The sequence below is a fragment of the Arvicanthis niloticus genome, chromosome 24, assembly GCF_011762505.2.
Source record: "Arvicanthis niloticus isolate mArvNil1 chromosome 24, mArvNil1.pat.X, whole genome shotgun sequence".
Lineage (NCBI taxonomy): Eukaryota > Metazoa > Chordata > Mammalia > Rodentia > Muridae > Arvicanthis > Arvicanthis niloticus.
The window spans coordinates 28,587,694-28,606,830 of record NC_133432.1 but is presented as its reverse complement, the minus strand read 5'-3'; the positions used below and the strand labels follow the sequence as shown (position 1 = coordinate 28,606,830).

Genomic DNA, 19,137 nt, shown 5'->3' with positions numbered 1-19,137 from the left:
ACATTTCTTCCTTCAGTTGCTTTTGTCAGAGTAGTCTGTCACAGCAACAGGAAAGTAACTAATACAACAACCCAGCACCCAACAACTGTGCTAGTACTTACTCTTTCATGCTGGTGGGCTTGCCTTCCTCTAATCCCTGCCTCATGTTTTTCACCAACACATCTGTATACTGGTTAATGATGGGGAACATCTGCACACAAAACAAAATCCATGCATACTGAGTGAGGAACTCAATTCTCAGTGGAAACGGCTTTCCCAAGGAAAAAGCAACAAGTCACATTAACACATAAGGCCATTGTTAGGAAGTTTCGACTCAGAGGACACTGCTTGTAAAGGGGCTGTGATCTTCCACCTTCCCAAAATCTGTTATTTATGTTTCCAACAAAAAGTTTATTACTTCATTACCTCCTTGAGCTTCCCACTGGTGAAGGTTGGAGACAGCAGGGCTCGGATTCTCTTCCATTCTTCATTTTCAGAGACAGAGATAGCTTTTTTCAAAATCCCCACTGGACCAAAGATCTAGAATCCAAAGCAAAAAAAAAAAAAAAAAAAAAAAAAAAAGATGTTACCACATAAAGGTTTAGAAAACTTCACAGTTGTGAAAAAATGTTGAAAAGCATGACCTACTTACAAATGCTTTAGAATTATAATGTCATTAAAATGGTCCAGAAAAATGTATGTTTCAAAAGACTCACTACCTAGGGGGCTGGAGACAGACAGAGGAGGTGGTTTCAGTTGTGGAGGTTTGATAAAAGTTGGCTTGAGTTCATCAATATAGATATGTATGCATTTCAATATAATGCCTAACTCCTCTAACATGTACAGTTAATAGATTCAATGAAAAATTTTAAGTGTATGTGTTACACAGAATGTCATAAAAACTTAGAAGCAGCAGTTAAAATTGTTCAAAGTCCTTAGTCATCAGGGAGGGACATGCAAATCAAAATGACCCTGATATTCCACTTTACACCAATCAGAATGGCTAAGATAAAAAAAAAAAAAAAAACCTCAAGAGACAGCACATGCTGTTGAGGATGTAGAGAAAGAGAAACATTCCTCCATTGCCAGTAGAATTGCAAACTGGTACAAACACTCTGGAAATTAATCTGGCAGTTCCTCAGAAAGCTGGAAATAGGCCTACCTGAAGACCCAGCTATACCACTCATAGGCATATACCCAAAAGATGCCCCAATATATAACAATATATAACAAGGACACATGCAAAGACACATGTTCATAGCAGCCTTATTTGTAATAGCCAAAATCTAGAAACAACCCGAATGTTCCACAGTGGAAGAATAGATACAGAAAAATGTGCTTCATTTACACAATGGAATACTATTCAGCTATTTAAAACGAGGACATCATGAATTTTGCAGGCATCCAAATGGATGGAACTAGAAAATATCATCCTGGGTTAGGTAACCCAGACCCCAAAGGACATATGTGGTATGTACTCACTAATAAATGCATATTAGCCAAAAAGTACAGAATACCTAGGACACAACCCACAGATTTTAAGACTGTAACAAGCAGAAATGCCAAGTGAGGATGCTCCAATCCCACTTAGTAGGGAAAAGAAAATGATCATGTGAGGCAGAGGGAGGGAGGGATCTGAGTGGGAGAGGGGAGGGGAGGGTAAAAGAGGAACATGAGGGGGCCAGGAGAGAAGCCCAGAGGGCCATCAGAATGAATGGAAATATGTAGCCTCAGAAACTAGAGGTAAGGAGACCCTCTAGAAAGTACCAGAGACCTAGGAGGTAAGATGCTCTCAGGACCCAAAGAGAGGGACCTTAGATGAAATGCCTGACAGTGGGGAGAAGGAACTTGAAGGGTCCACCTCCAGTAGACAGACAGAGCCTCAGTAGGAGAAATGGTGTTACCAATCCACAGTCAAAAACTCTGGCCCAGAATTGTTCCTGTCTAAAAGAATTGCAGGGCCAAAAAAAGGAGAAGAGACTGAAGGAAAGGCAGTCCAGTTACCCATCCAACTGGGGATCCACCTCATGGGAGACACCAAGGCCTGACACTATTACTGATGCTATGATGTGCTTACAGACAAGAGCCTAGCAGGGCTGCCCTCTGAGAGGCCCAACCAACAGTTGTCTGAGACAGAAGCAGATAAGTACACTCAACCATAGAACTAAAGTCTGGGACCCCTGTGGTTGAATTAAGGGAAGAATGGAGGAAGCTGAGGAGGATGGTGATCTCATAGAAAAACCAGCAGTCTCACCTAACCTGGACCTCTGGGCACTTCCAGAGACTAAGCCACCAACCAGGCAGCACACACAAGCTGCTCTGAGGCCACAGACACATATATAGCAGAGGACTGCCTGGTCTGGCTTTGGTGAAAGAAGACGTGCCTAACCCTCGAGAGGTTTGAGGTTTCACAGAGTAGGGAGGCCTGTTGGGGGAGCACCCTCTTGGGGATAGGGGAAGGAGGGATTGAATGAGGAACTGTGGATGAGGGATGGGATGAGAGGGACCAGGAAGGAGAGAATGGATAGATTGTAAATAAATTAAAAAATCTTTAATAAAATAAATTGCGCCCAATTGTGGAAGATTAAAGCTTATATGCTTTTAAAGTAAAGTTCAACATTGTATTGGAGCCCACAGCTAACAGAGTAAGCTAAGAAAAATAAAATAAAAAGTATGTAGATCGGAAAGATAGTGTCAAGTTAGAGAATTCATAAAGTACATGAGCAAGCCAACATCTGGAGCTTACAAATGAGTCAATTCACGAAAATTCAGGCACACTAGTAAAGCATGTGAAAAACATGAAAACCCACATTAAATGCACAATGAGTCTCACAATCATTCCAAAGAAAACGACATACTTTAGATATGAATTTAACAACATAAATAAAAATGTTCATAAAATAAATCAATGAAAGTTTGAAGGAATGGAGAAGCATAAAACATTCACAGGTCCATACACTCTGCTGGGGAGATGGCTCAGAAAGTAAGATTCAAGCATGAGAACCTGGGCTTCAATCTGCAGCAGGCACATTTTAGAACATGTTGGCCGTGGCCATAGGAGCCTATAGCCCATTGTCAGGAAACAGAGACAAGCAGATACCAATAGCTCACTGGCCCCCCGAGACTAGCCAAAACAGCAGAGTAATAGAGTAAGGCATCTGACATCCTCTGGCCTCCACAGTTTCATTTAGGCACACACGTATACAGATACATATGTACAAGTCTCTCAAACACAAGACTCCAAATACTAAAGCTATGTGTGATACAGAGAGAGAGAAAGAGTGAGAGAGAGAGGAGAGAGAGAGAGAGAGAGACAGAGACAGAGACGACAGAGCAGGAGAATGGAGTTTGGTTCAACCGTAAAGAAGAATAAAATTATATCATTATATCATTATTACATCATTTGCAGAAAAGCAGATAGAGCTGGAAATCATCATGTTAAATGAAGACAAATTCAGACACATGAGTATCAACCTATCAGTACTGATAATAGATTGTTAACTACAGACACATAACAAAACAGGAACTGAAGAGAAGGCTCGGCAATTAAGACTTTTTCGTTCTTGCAGAGTAATGGAATTTGGTTTTCAGTTCATAAATACCAGTAACTACAGCTCTAAGGGATCCTGCACCCTCTTCTGGCCTCTGTGGGCACCCACACACATATGTATAAGCACACACACACACACACACACACACACACACGCACATAAACAAATATAAAATAACTTTAAACAATTTAAAATAACACAAGAAAGCCCACTCCTGTATAATAAATATATGCCAATGATATAGAAATTAAAGATAAAATATTTTCCACTTCAGAAGAAAAGTCAAGCTACATGTGGCAACTCAAATAGACTGTGGTGAAGGAACAATTCTGTGGCTTACATAGCTGTGCAAATAAATACGCACGGAGTTAAACACCTGTGTGCACACTCACTACCAAAAATTTGATAGTGAATAAAATGTATGGGTCATGCAAATTTCTGCCACAAAAATATACTAAATTTACAATTATGCAAAACATCACCGTTGAGTCAAAGAATGTGAAGAACCCGTGGGTGCTTGTTGTACGTTTGGGCCAATGCCCTATAAAATTATAATTAATTAATGGTAAAAGAAAAACTACCATATAAATGGGGCTCTAGAAAGATGGCTCAGTAAGAAAGAATATTTGCTGTATAAACATCAAGAACTGAGTTCTAATATAAAACACACAACTAAAAAGCTAGCTGCGGCTCTGAGCACCTGTAACCCCAGCTCTTTGGGGAGTAGAAACAGGAAAAGTGGCAGTACTTGCTGACTAACAACTTAGCTCCAGGTTCAGTCCAAGACCCTGTCTCAAGGGAACATGGAGAATGATAGAACATGACTGTGAATGATAGGTTCAGCGTTCTCCTCTGGCCTGTATGTGTGTAGGTATGTGCATCTGCACATGTGTGCATATACCACGTGCACGTAAGCACACGTCAAAAAGACCCTAATGTTTAAACAGAGGTGAAGGTATTGTACATAGATGCCTACCCGCCGGTTTGTGAAGGTAGAGTAACACTCCTTCACCAGCACTGTCTTGATTATGTCTGGATCTGTGACAGCCAGCACAGGCTGCCGACCATCGTACAACCTGCATAGGCAAAGCAGAGAGGATTAAACCCAAACAGATGGATGTTATAGCTGGAAGCATGCCCGGGAACACAGAATCTGATCCAGACGTTACATAATCCATATCTTAGTTATACAACGACATGCTTAATTATACAGCAACATGAGCACCTAGTTCAAGTCGGGGATTCTGATTCCAGATCACTGCCATCTCATGAAAGGAAGTGTGATATAGCTCATGCAGGGAAGAGGCAAACACAAAACAGTTCTACAAAGAGATGATAATTAGAATTAAATTGGAACATTTGTTAAGTCTGGTTGGTGCATACATGAGTATTGCCTGTACACAATGTTTTTCATAATTTTGTGTGATCGAAATATTACATTACTTAAGAGGATAAAGAGTCAATAGAAAACTGAAGGTGAGAAATTTAAGTGCAAATGGATGCACTGAAGGCTGTCCACTGCTGTGTGCTCTGAGCAGGATTGCAAGGCCTTTGTGGGCTATGTTTACTCAGCAAACCCTGTGGCCAGCCCTTAGTTGTCTAAAGATGTGTGAGAGAAGTTAAAGAGGCACGAAGAGGCCAACTTCCTCTTGTGTGTGACACAGAGCACAAAACTGGCACATCTTGCGATGTTCTCAACCAACTTCCAGTGGCCCTGAAATGGAATAATTTCTTAGAATTTGTTAGAATTGTGTTGCTGAAGTATGAGCAACAGTTTCTCCAGAAGGAGAAGCAAAGAAGAAAGAAGAAAGTGGTACAGCTTAAGTGTCTCCTATTAGTAATTACTATTACTAATAATAGATAATAATCATTTTTTGCAGCAGTTAGCCAAGTTCCAAGATCAAAAACTCCTTTAGTCTACAGGAAATGTGGTCCTGTGACTATGTCCCACACTTACTGTAAATTACTCAGTATTATGAGGAGGATAAGGAGATGACTCAGTGGTTAAGATCATGGTTGTGCTTCTAGAGGTCCTGGGTTTGATTCCCAGATCCCACATGGTAGTTCACAACTGTCTGTCACTCCAGTTCCAATGGATCTGACACTTGGCCTCTAAGGCAATGCATGCATGCATGCACCTAGTGTACAAACATGCATGCAGGTAAGACACTCATACACATAAAATAAAAATAAATAGAATTTTAAAGTTAGTATCATGAGCTGGACATGGTGGTGTGTATGTACCTATTATGGCTACCACCCAACATATTATAATTCCAGCATTCAAGAAGTAGAGGCGTAATGATCAGGAGTTCAAAGCCAGCTTCAACTATACAGAGAGATTATCCCCACACCCCCAGGACATACTTAAGCAGCTAATATCTAGCAAGACTGTCTTGGGTTACATAAGACTCTGACTCCAGGACAAATAAAACAGCAAGAGTCAGCAGAGGACAAACTCATGCATATTTATACTGTGCAGTCTTCACATGATGAGACTTTTGAATGAAAGAAAAATCTACATACATTTTTAGATGGCTTTTTAAAACATACCTGTGTTTTCACTGTTTTGTGATGGCTCACAGTCTTTCTTTAAAGCATATATTAAATTCAGTTTTTAAATAAATTTGGCTCTAAAGTCCAAACAAATAAATATGAAATACAGAGAGACATATAATTAAAGGTCTCAGGTGATCCATTATATGTTATGAGAGGGGTACACAGAAGAGAACATTGGAAGAGTGGAATATCTGGACACTGGACTAAAATTCAAGTGAATCATTCCTGAACCATCAAGTCCAGGAGAAAATAAAAACATGCAACTTTTTAACCAAATTCCACCTGTTAATCATAACACTGGAAGACATATGTGGTCTTTGGTAGGAAAAGCCTCTACAAATGTTTATAATACATAGCTTCCACTCAAGATCCTCTGGCTTTTGTAAACATTTCAAATCTACCCAGTGGAAGTTGCTATAATACTTACCCCCATATTTTCCCATATTTTTTATGACATTGTATATCACATTCCCAGAAGCCCTGGAAAGGTAAAGAAAATGAAAAATCCATGACTATTTTAAATATAGTGTTCTTATCTCTAACTGGGGCACGAATGGTTTGACTCTTAAAAAATTTAGGCTTACTGTCCCTCAATGGCAGTGGGAGAGACATTCTTATTCATGAGTGTTTGAGTAGAAGGGAGGTTAAGTTCTGGAGGTATTTGAAATGGAGTTATTCAAGCTTCCTGAATTTTCTCTCAACATTGCGCATGCACAAACACCTCACCCTTGGTTGTGAATGATTGCCAACTGCATTGCACATGCTCAGCCTTCACTCTTCACTATGATAATAGCTACCACCCTGTCTCTCTCTCGAAAGCTTTTGCTTCTCTACGCATCGTCCTTTAAACCCTCACTCTCTGAATTGTTCCTGCCATAGGCACAGGGGGTGAACAGAAGCCAAGGGAAAGCCAATTAAGATCCGTTCATCTCCTTATTCAGCCTCTTTTCCATGTATCTCACGACCCCTCCCTAGAGGACTAATAGCTTGAGGACACTGAAGAAACCACTGGCCTCTTTTCATTTAGAGCATTTAGTCTCAGGTAAGTTGCTGAGTGAGAAGGCAAGTGAATAAGAATGACAGAGAGGGCTGAAAAATGGGCTCAGTGGTTAAGAGCATTGCCTCCTATTCCAGGGGACCATGGTTCAAATCCTAGTGCCCACATGGCAGCTCTCTGTAACTCCAGTTCCAGAGGGACACCTTTATGGGCACCAGGCACTCACATACAAACATGTATGCAGGCCATACATGTCAAAAAATATTTTTAAAAATTTAATAAAGAGAATTTGTCTTTGTGGCTCCCTGTCAACACAGAAAGATGGGGGAGATGCCACCTCTACACATAACCCAGCAAAGGATAATATTTCTCCTGTACACATAACATTGAGAATTAGGTACTTGCTTTGAGTCTTCACTTCTGAAACATAAAAAAAGAAAACTTCCGCTAAGTTTCAGTCATAAAATTTAAATATGCAAATAAAAATTCTAAAAGCCTAACTTCCCCTTGCTAGGGCAAATAAATAAGCATGAGGCATATACAGGCACGTATTAAAAGGTCTCAAGTGATTCATCATATGTTATTAGAGGGGTCCACAGAAGGGAAAATTGGAAGAGTGGAATAAAAGGATATTGCTTTTAAAGGATCACAAATCTGAACATCAAGTCCTCAACATGAGTGTTGGCATGTCAGAGAGCTGAGCTGGTCAACTGTGCCAAACAGGATTCTCCAGAGAACAACAGCAAAGCCTTGAGGAAATTGATCTTGCTTCAGGCGGAAGCCAAATAATTTCTGAAATTCTAGTTTAGTTTCTGAAATTCTACCTCAGTTTCTACTCAAGAGATTGTTGCCTTTTTATTGATGAAACTAAGCCAGTCTTGGTAACCACAAGAAGCAAGATAGGGGGCTCAAGGAACAGTCACTCACCTTCTGGTAAGCAAGAATTGTCCCCAAGAAAGGCAGAGGTTTGGGCCCAGGAATTCCCAACTTTTTAAAAATTCCATGTGAATGAGTTCCATATCTATGAAGCAAAAGAGAAAGCTAGAACATTGGGATTGTATACTGTCGTGGCTCACCAGTCATGGATACAGGCACTACAAAATTCAAACAGAGGAGGCAACACGTAGCCAACAACAATTACTATTTTTTGGTCTTCACTTCTCTTGGATCCTCTGTGGAATTCCCAAAGACCACAAAGGGTATCTTAAAAGGAGAATAAAACCTTTGTGCTCTAAATCCTAAAGTTAATCATTAATAAATGCCTGTAACTTGAGTTTGGGTGTCCATGTGAATTCTTATCTGTCGTTTCTTTCACTTGCTTTTATTTAGGGAATTAATTGGATGCAATTCATCTGTCCTTCTAGTGATCTCCAGTGGGAGCCACACCCAACAAGGGTATGTGAGAGTTTCTCCTGAGAAAAGAATATTCTCCACTTCCTGGCAACTCATACCTGAAGGTATTCTATTTCATCACTGACCCATCCTCTTCCTTACCCACCTATACTAAGGGATTTGTGTGACCTGACAAACCGGTATATCAAGCACTGATAAAATTTTAAAGCCTGATAACCAAGTGTATTTCAAGGCATACATGCAATCTATAATATATATTTGTTTATGCATTATGCTCACATTCCTGTCACTATTATAAACAGATGAAGTTATTGTAAAATTGTCACAAATATTGAAAGCAACAAACCCACTTTAACCTTTTGAAAGAAGGTCCTGGAATTATCTTAAAGAAATTCTAAGGCTGAATAGAAGGCAATAAAAGATTTTAGTTAATTGTAAAATATCATCAGATGGAAAAGGTGTTGCCATAATATCTTAAATACTTACTATTCCTTTAAAGAATAAAACCAAGTTTAAATTTTTTATGTTCACATTATTGTGAATGTGTACCTTTTCTTAAAGCCAAATGGTGAAAGAAATCAAAGATGAGGTGTGTGTGTGTGTGTGTAAAGGAGAGCATCTACTACCCACAGACTTATAGGCACACACACACGTGGGGGTGATTAGAACAGTGGTTCTCAACTTTCCTAATGTTGTGAGCCTTTAATACAGTTCCTCCTATTGTTTTAATCTACAATTATAAAATTATTTTATTGTAATTCCATAGCTGTAATTTTGCTACTGTTATGAATCATGATGTAAATATCTAATGTGCAGGATATCTGACATGTGACTCTTGTGAAAGAGTTTGTTGACCCCAAAGGATTCAGACCTTACAAGTTTGAGAAACACTGCCGTAGAATGAGCTGGATGGGGTAGACACCTATGCTTTTAATCCTAGAACTTAAGATAACCTTTCTCCTCCCTCACTTGTACTATTACGCAGGAATTCATTCACTGAAAGGTAGTCCTGAGATGGATGTTTTCACTGCTGCTCCCAGTGGAACTTAGAGAAAAATATTTAACATCCTAATTGTTTCAAAGTTCCTGCTCTTTGAGAATGCCAGTTGATTTCATACCAGGAAAGAAGGGACTTCCTATACTTATGCTAGGGAATTTGACAATGGTGAAGTGAAAAAATCAAAGTCAGGGCTTCTTTGCTCTAAAGATGCATCATTTATGGAGGCTAGAGAGGTAGTTCAGTGGTTAAGAGCACTTCTTGTTCTTCAGCGGAACAGGGTTCAATTTCCAGCAGCCACATGGTGGCTCAGAGCCATTTGTAACTCCAGTTCCAAGGGAAACAGTGTCCTCTGCAACATCCATGGGCACCAAGCTCACATGTAGTGTACATGTACATGCAGGCAAAACACTCACAAGAATAAAATGTTCAAATGTAATATACTAGGGACATTGTTAAAATGGTCTTAGAGGTGGGACAAGGAAGCAGAAACTAGGCAAGTGCCTATGGAGCAACACTCTAAGTCTCTTGCATCAGAGAAAACAGAGGTGAAGAGAACACAAAGGCTCCCTCATCTCCACAATACCCACTCGATTCACCTATCCACAAAAATAGGAGTTTAGTGGAAGAGGAATTTATATTTATTCCCTAGGAGGAATTTGCATAAGACCAAAAGCAAAACCTTAGGTCTTTGTACATCCCACACTCAAGAAATGTCCCCTTTATTTTCTCCTTGGATTTTTCCAAGCCAGTAAAGGAAAGAATCGTCTGATTCGAATCCTCCAAATCCTGATCACTGAGGAGAGGAGCCTGGGCCGTTTACTCACAGGTAGAGGAGCACCAGGCTGGTAGCCAGGAGCATCCAGGTTTCCATGGAAAAGTTTGGGATCAGGTCCATTGCTGCTTTCCTTAGCGAGTCTCTCCAAGTTTTACTCTCAATTTTGTGTGCTGTACCTCGCAGGGCTGAGACTGCTGAGCTTCCTTCCCTGCCCAGCTGTTGTGACTCAAGGAAGCCACCCTGTAGTGCTTAAGTACAGAAAAAAAGGTGGGGCTGAACTTGCAGCCAATGGAGACACCTACAGTTCTGAGTCACCTACCATTCTTCCTTCCCTGCCCAGCTGTTGTGACTCAAGCCACCCTGTAGTGCTCAAGTACAGGGAAAGGAGGTGGGGCTGAACTTGCAGCCAATGGAGACACCTACAGTTCTGAGTCACCTACCATTCTTCCTTCCCTGCCCAGCTGTTGTGACTCAAGCCACCCTGTAGTGCTCAAGTACAAGGAAAGGAGGTGGGGCTGAACTTGCAGCCAATGGAGACGCCTACAGTTCTGAGTCAAGTGTACTCTCTACTCTAGCAGTTGGCAAAGAATCATGGATGTGCCCATTTTGATCTTTGAAATCATTTGGTAAGAAATATTGACCAAAATGCAGCCAGTGTTATCATTATCACTGGGTACAAAGGTTATTGCTTCTTATCAGAAACTCGGGTGAAATTCTGTTCTAGTTTGCTTTCTGTCATTTTGGTTAAAAAATAAAAGAAGAAGAAGAAAAGAAATAGAAAAAAACAAGATGACCAAAAACAACTTGGGGAAAGGTTCATTTTGTATTACAACTTAAAGTCCATCATGAAGGGAAGTTAGGACAGAAAGTAAAGGTACATATCTGAAGACAGAAACTGAAGTCGAGCCCATGGCTGAATATTGCTTCCTTCTTCCTCCTTGTGGCTCAGTCAGCCTTTTTTCTTTCTTTTTTCTTTTCTTTTTTTTTTTTTCTAACTTAAGTGCTCTGGAAGGGCAGAATGCTCTTTTAACCACTGAGCCTTTTCTCCAGCCTTTAGGCTTTCTTTCTTATCAAACCCAGAAGCACTTGCCTAGAGGTGACACTGCCCACTGTGATCTGAACCCTCCCACATTAATCATTAATCAAAAATATTGCCCCACAGAGGTGCTTCTGGTGGAAGCAATTTCTTAACTGTGATTCTCTCTTCCTAATTAGGTTTGTGTCAACTTGAAAAAAAAGCTAACCAAAAGCTAACCAAAGCTGTCCTTTGGTCCCAAGCTACTTTGATTTCCAAAAACTTGGAACCCATCCAAATAAACACACAAAATCAACCAAAAATAATTGATTCTTTTTTTAAAAAGGCAAATTAATTTGAGAAATTCTTAGACAATCTGACAAAAAGAGAGAGGGGGAAGACCCAAATTTTAAGAATTAGAGATGAAAATGAATCATTACAACTGACTCCAAAGAAACCCAGAAGTTCATTAGGGATTGCTATGGAAAAACTGTACTCAGGAAATCTGGATAACCCACAAGAAATAGAAGAATTTCTAAATGCATATCATCTACCAGACACATTACAAGCCATGAGATCCTAATCAAAATCCTTCCATCAAAGAAAATCACAGGACTAAACAGATTAATTTTCAACAGTCTCATACCATTCCTCTAAACTTGTGCCATGAAGTAGAAAGTGAAGGCCCACTACCAAATCCATTGTATAAAGTCAGTATTATTCTGATACAAAAACCATGTAAAGACACACATTAAAAGCAAACTACAGACTAATTTATTTCTTGAGCATAAGTGCAAAGATTCTGGACAAAATGCTTTCAAAATGAGTTCAAGAACACATTAAGAAGAGTATACCTTATAAACAAGTGGAAATCATCTCAGATGCAAGATTGGTTCAATATACACAATTCTCAATAAGTGTAAGACACTGTATAAATAGACTTAAGGACGGAAACTATAATCATTCCAATTGATCCTAAAATACACTTAACAAAGTTCAAAATGACTTCTTGATTAAAGTTCTAGTCTGGACATTTTAGGAATAGATGAAACATACCTTAAAATAATAAAGCCAATATAAAACAAAACTGTAGCCAACATTATACTAATGGAAACAAACTGAGAGCATTTCTTCTAACATCAGTTACAAGACAAGAATGCCCACTTTCCCCTTCAATTAATACAGTGCTTGAAGTCTTGGCTATAGCAACTACACAAGAGAAAAACACAAAAGGAATTTAAAAAAAACAGAAAAGGGAGATGTCAAACTGTCCCTATTTGGAGGTTACATGATTGTTTACTTAAAATATTCTGCAGAGTCTACAAACCCTTTAACACTAATAAGTACAGTAAAGTTACAATATACAAAATCAATATGAGAAAACAATAGCCTTAAGATATACCAACAATGTACTCTTGAGAAAAAAAAATGAAAAATTATCCTTTCAAAATAACTCCCCCAAAAAATAAGATTCTGGGAATACATCTAACCAAAAGAAAAAATGCCTCTACAATGAAGACTTCAAGACACTGAAAAAGGAAATCACAGAATATAGTAGGCAATAGTAAAATCTTCCACTACCCCCTGAATTGGCAGAATACATATAGTAAAAATGGCCACACTATAAAAAATAATTTACAGATTTGATGCAATAGCTATCAAAATTTTAAAGTCTTATTTCACAGATTTGGGGGGTGGGGAACAATATAAGCATGTATATGGAACCACAAACGACAATGAATATCCAAAACAATTCTAAAGAGTACTAACACTGTTGGAGGTATTACAATATCCAAAGTCTGATATGCTATACTAAAAAGCAATAGTAATAAACACAGTCTAGTGCTGACATAAACATTGACAGAAAATCTAATGGAATAGAATAGAGATCCAAGAAAGAAACCAACAAAGCTATGTCTACTTAATTTTTGACAAATGGAGCAAAAATATATGTGGGGAAATAACAACCCATTTGACAAATGCTGTTGGTAAAACCAGGTGTCCAACTGCAGAAGAATAAAATTAGATCCATATGTTTTACATTGTACAAAAAATCAATTCAAAATTAAAACTTCTAGAAGAAAACATAGATAATACTCTTTGAAACATTGGGGTACACAACAATTTTCTGAACGGAACATAGCAAGACAAGGACTAACCCAAAATATCAACAGATAGGACTACACGAAATTTAAAGTTTCTACACATCAAAGGAAACTATTATCAGAGAAAACAGACAGCCTACAAAGTGGAAGAAAATTTTTACCATCAATACTACAGACAAGAGGCTAATAACCAGAATAGAATATACAAAGAACTACAGAAAGTAAATACTAAAGACATAAAATTGTCAACCAACAAATGGGCAACTAAAATAAATATATGTTTTTTTAAAAAGGGAAACACAAAATGGACAATAACTATTTTTAAAAGAATTCAGTATCTCTAACCATCAGGGACATGCAAATTAAAACTAAACACCTAGCCCTAGTCAGAATGGTATCATCAACAAATTAGATAAGTATTGGAGATATGGGGAGAAAGGAATCTGTACAGCTGAAATACAAATTAGTACAACCATTACAGAAATCACTTTGGAGGGGTCTTAAAACATTAAAACTACAACTACCACACTACCCAGCTCTTTCACTCTTGGACATATACCAGACAACTCAATTCTCTACCATAGAGATATTTGCACCTCCTTATTTACTGCTGCTTCATCCACTATAGCAAAGAACTGGGACAGCATAGCTACCCATAAATAAATGGGTGGATAATGAAAAAGTAGCACATATATAAAATGGAATACTAGTCAGCTGTAAAGAAAAATGAAATCACAAAATTCACAGAAAATATAAGAACTTAAAATGTATAATAGTAGGTGAGGTCTCACTCTCTCAGAGGGAAAAAGAAACGACATATATCATCAACAGATCCCCGCCTAATCCATACATATGTAAACAAATGTACATGTGGGTGCCATATAACATCTAGAAAGGATAACAAGAAAAGGTAAACACTAGGTGGTAAAGAAGGAACTGAGCTGTAGATAAGGACTGAACACAGGTACAGGACCCTCAAACCATAAGAGATTAAAAGCTAATTGTTTTTATAATCTCAGCTTTGTCACTGATCTTTCAGGATCTGGTGCTACAACAGAATGGCTGTTCTAACTGTCTAGAAATTCACATAGATGTGTAGACTTTGGGTCTGTTTAATTTGGGGCATGTGGATTATTTTTTATTTGTAAGTTCTTTATGATAAAGTTTTCATTATAAAAAAAGATATTTAATTTAGACACTGAAATTTCTGGTCATTTTTTTAACTTTTGTACAAGGTAAGAGACAAGAATCAAGTCTTTCCCAACAAACTGGAAAGCCAAACCAGAGGGACAGTGGGAACTAACGGGAATGAAGGTGGCCGAGAAGGGAGAAAGTGAGGATGGGATGGACTCAAAATACAATGTATACTTATATGAAAGTGTCTGTGTAACCCTGTATCATATATAACAAGTGTGCATAATAAACACTTTAAAGCATTAAAGCTGCCCCCCCAAATCCCACAATAATAGGGGGAAAAAAACTTTCACTCTTTCCTAGAGCCATTTGCTAAAAAGGATGTCTTTTCTCCAATGTGAACTTTATTGTCACCTTTATCAAAAATCAGGTGGATGTGTTCTATGCATGGATCAAAGAGCAAAGGGCGCCCTCCAAGACTTACTATGTCCTGGAATTGGATTAGAGACACATAGATAGTGATAAAAATATAGACAGTGTGATAAGAAAGGAAAAGACGGTCAAGAATGAAAATGGCTCCAAGAGATGGAAAGGAAGGGCCCAAGGCTCAAAGGACATGAACGTTCCCCTCCTTTACAGATGCTTTCTGGATTTTTGTGGAAGTGTGTGTGTGTGTGTGTGTGTGTGTGTGTGTGTGTGTGTGTGCTCACATTCTGTTTTGTTGCATGCAGCCCATGGCCAAAGGATGTGGTGCTTTGGATGAGAATGGTCCCTGTAGACTCATGTATTTGAATGCTTAATCCACAGTTGGGAAGGATTAGGAGGTATATCCTTATTAGAGGAGATTTGTCACTGGAGTGAACTTTTAGTTGCCTAAAACCCACACCATTTGTTGGGAGCCGGCTCATAGCAGAAAGCGGCTATCATCTTTGCAGCCATCTCGAGCCATATACCCTGACAAGAGACTTGTTTTTCAACAGCCTACAACAGCTGAGCACACTCTGATAAATATCTTGTTTATCCCACATATCTTGTTTTTGCTGTTTAGTGCCCCCAGCTGCAAGGCGCATGTGGTATCCACACTATACATACCTGTAAGGTACGCGCGGTATCCACGCCTGCAAGGTATGTGGCAAATTGTATAAATACCCCGGACTTCCCTTCAATAAATGAGACTTGAGACTTGATCAGAACCTCTGTCTTGTCTCCATTCTTTGTGTCTCTTCCCCTTCATTCCCACTATCTCTCTTGCTAGACCCTGACCCTCAGACCAGAGCAGCAGCTCAGGTGGGACACAGTGGCCCCCAAGCTGGGCAGTGTGGGCCTCAACAATCATTCACAGTTCTCTCTCTTTCTCTCTCTCTCTCTCTCTCTCTCTCTCTCTCTCTCTCTCTCTCTCTCACACACACACACACACACACACACACACACACAGAGTTCTCTCTCTTTCTCTCTCTCTCTCTCTCTCTCTCTCTCACACACACACACACAAACACAGAGTTCTCTCTCTTTCTCTCTCTCTCTCTCTCACACACACACAGAGTTCTATCTATCTATCTATCTATCTATCTATCTATCTATCTATCTATCTCTCATGTTGCCTCTTGACTTTCTCTTGACTTTGGATCAGGTGTAAATTCTCAGCTACTGCTCCAGCGCCATGACTACCTGCTGCCATGATCCCCACCATGATGGTCATGGACTCATTCTCTGAAATTGTAAGCAAGTTCCCAGTTAAACACTTTCTTTTCTTTTATAAGTTGCCTTGGCCATGGTGTCTCTTCATAGTAGTCAAACAGTAACTAAGAAAGAGGGGGTTCCATCATTTTATCATTGGTTTTTCCATATGTCAATCTTAGTGCCTCTGGATCCTCCTTCTCTTCTGTTCTGCTACGCCCTTTCCTGTGTTCCTACCATTGTGAGTAAAACGGGTGGAACCAGAGGTCATCATGTCAACCAAAACAAACCAGACTCAGAAACATTGCAAATGGGTTTTTCCTGGTTTTTACTTTATTTTCAGTCACACTGTGGTGGTTGTATTACACACCCATGTATAGGTACCTGCAGAAGACAGAAGAATACATTGGGTCCCCTAGAACTGGAGTTGCAGGCAGTTATGAGACACCCAATATGGATCCTGGGCACCAACCTCCGGGCCACCAAACCCCAGTAAGAGTAGAAAGTGCTCTTAACCTCTTAGTCATCTCTCCAGGCCCCACACATTGAACCTTACAAACAAAAGGCCTAAATAGAGAAAAAATAGTTATAAAGGAATAAATAGGGGACCAGCAGGAGGGTAACAAGTTTGAGTAATGAGAGGAAATATGATGAAAGGATCCTGTAAAATTTTCATGCCAAACTCCCTTATATTTTTGCACAACCTACATACACTAATTCTTTTAAAGCCAAGTAATTTGTATTGGGACAGTAGGAAAACTGTCTTTAGGGTAACTTGAGTTTGGACTGCACCTCACCCATCAGGACGGGCTCAATGGTGTAAAACTATAAGGTCATTTGAAAGATTGCTTTGAGAGCTTCAAGGCAGTCTGCTCACCTAAAGCAACCTTGTTGTGTAACAGTTTTTCTGTTACACAACATAAATGTGTAACATAGATGGAACATAAACACAAGCACCTATTAACCCCAGATAACGAACTGATGGCAGACAATTCTAACAATTACACCAAAGTTCAACCTGGGGAAACCAGCTAGTTTATTGGGATTTCTTGCAGGAGTCGGGGTGAGAAGTTCCTTATACAAGCCTGGATAGCTCTAGGATGTCACCTATAGCAAAAATCACCCATAGCATAAAAATAAAAAGCTTGAACTCTGAAACTCTCTGTACATTTTTCAGGCAACATAATAGGTCAGGGAATCTCCTGTCCTCAATAATTCTTAGTGTTTATAAAGCTTTGAGAAGGGGAGACCTCGTTCATCTGATCAGTTTCAAGGACTGAGACTTTTGAGTCGTTTACTTTCTGAGACTTAATGAGCCTCCCTTTAGAATTTTCTGAGCCCGAATTTTAAGGTGTTTCCTTCCAGGATAGAATGACTCAGAGAAAACTGCTACACAGACAACCCAAGCAAGTGTCTCTCTGCTTTCAATTATCTGGATAGGATGCCACAGCTCTGATGAAAATTTAACTGCTGTGTCAGTTAGCAAAACCTGTCAGCATCTGAATTTCATAGGAATGCAGATTGTAGGAATTGGGTCCAGGCGTGGGGACACAGAGGTTCCCATGATCCTTCACAGGAAAGCTGAGAGGTCAGGGATTGCGTTCCAGTCATGATCCTTAAGGGCAGCTCCTGGAAAGGCAACAACAGGTGAAACTGCTGTGAGAATAACGATAATGCTGTAGTAGAGACCCACAGAAGCTAGAGATGAGTGTCCGCAACATTGGCTGAGAACAGACATGGGCAGTCAGCAGAGGTCGACACGGATGGACATCATGGATGCCCTACAGCCTAAGGACAGGGTTGTGTATGCTGCCATGTTACCTGAATGACAGATATGGAGCCAGAGGACTTGACTCAAGGTTCAGTATCTGAATGTCATGTGACTGTTCTTTTCCGGGAGTTGACGAGGTGAACTGATGTCCTCTTTCAAGGAGCAGTATCACTGTAGAGGAAGGGGAGCTGGATTAAAATTGCACATGTGGTCCACCTCTGGAACCACTGGGATGGCAGAGTCCTACACAAAGATAATTAAGGAAAGAAATGGAGGTGAGCTTGGATTTAAAGGCATACACAGGGATCGGAGGACATCAGGTGATTGAGAGTTGAAACCCCCATTTAATTCTCATGTATTTCTGTCACTTTTTTTTTTTTTACTTCACTATCCAATGTCAAGTAGAGGCGTGCTGCCATACCCATTTTACAGGTATTAAAACTGAGTTTTGGAGACCATCAGCGGCTTTGCAGTAGCAATTTTTAATCATTAATTTTTTAGACTATTTTCGTTGTGCGTATGTGAGTGTTTTATCCCATATGTGTGCATTTCCAGCAAGAGCATGCCTGATGACCTCGGAAATCAGATCCAGCAGAATCAGAATCACAGGTGGTTTCGGAATCACAGGACGTTTTGAGCCACCACGTGGATGCTGGAAACTGAACCTGGGTCCTCTGTAAGAGCAACAGGCATTCTTCTGAGTCGTCTCCGCAACCCCACATACCAACTTTTATGGCCACGAAAACCTCATAGATTAAGTGAACATGGAAGGAGATTAAGAATTTCTCTAGTTGAGAGTGGTTGAAGTATGATTCAATTGATAGAATGCTTGCCTGTCATGCCCAAGGCCCTGGATCTGATTCAAGCAGTACATATAACCTGGCCTGAGGGCACAAACCTGTAATCCTTGGAGGAAGTAAAGGATCAGGAGTCACCCTTTGCTATATAGTAAGTTTGAGGCTAACATGGCATACGTGAGACTCTGACTTTAAAAAAAATGGAGGTTGAGTGATGGCTCAGTCAATAAAATGGCTGCCACACAAGCATCAAGATGCATTCAGATGTTCATCACACATGTAAAAGCCACATGTAGCTGTGTGCCTGTAGTCCCAGCCTTGTGAAGACAGGCAGATCTCTGGGGATCTGCTGAGCCTAACCAGTAAGCCTCAGATGGAGTGAAAGATACTATTTCAAAAAATAAAGATGAAGAATATGGAGAGA

The 19,137-nt window shown here is 39.7% G+C and overlaps 1 protein-coding gene across 1 annotated transcript in view; it reads right to left on the bottom strand.

Moving 5' to 3' along the window:
- The window catches only part of LOC143437995 (cytochrome P450 3A13), a 32,762-nt gene extending 22,205 nt beyond the window's left edge, over positions 1-10,557 (bottom strand). Inside the window, exons 1-6 of the mRNA XM_076923404.1 lie at positions 10,264-10,557; positions 8,014-8,107; positions 6,517-6,569; positions 4,507-4,606; positions 406-519; positions 102-190 (exon numbers count right to left, since the gene is read on the bottom strand). Of these exons, the coding sequence (XP_076779519.1) occupies positions 102-190; positions 406-519; positions 4,507-4,606; positions 6,517-6,569; positions 8,014-8,107; positions 10,264-10,334 (521 nt within the window). The 5' untranslated portion in view covers positions 10,335-10,557. The remainder of the gene's footprint in view (positions 1-101; positions 191-405; positions 520-4,506; positions 4,607-6,516; positions 6,570-8,013; positions 8,108-10,263) is intronic.
- Between the last annotated feature and the right edge of the window lie 8,580 nt (positions 10,558-19,137).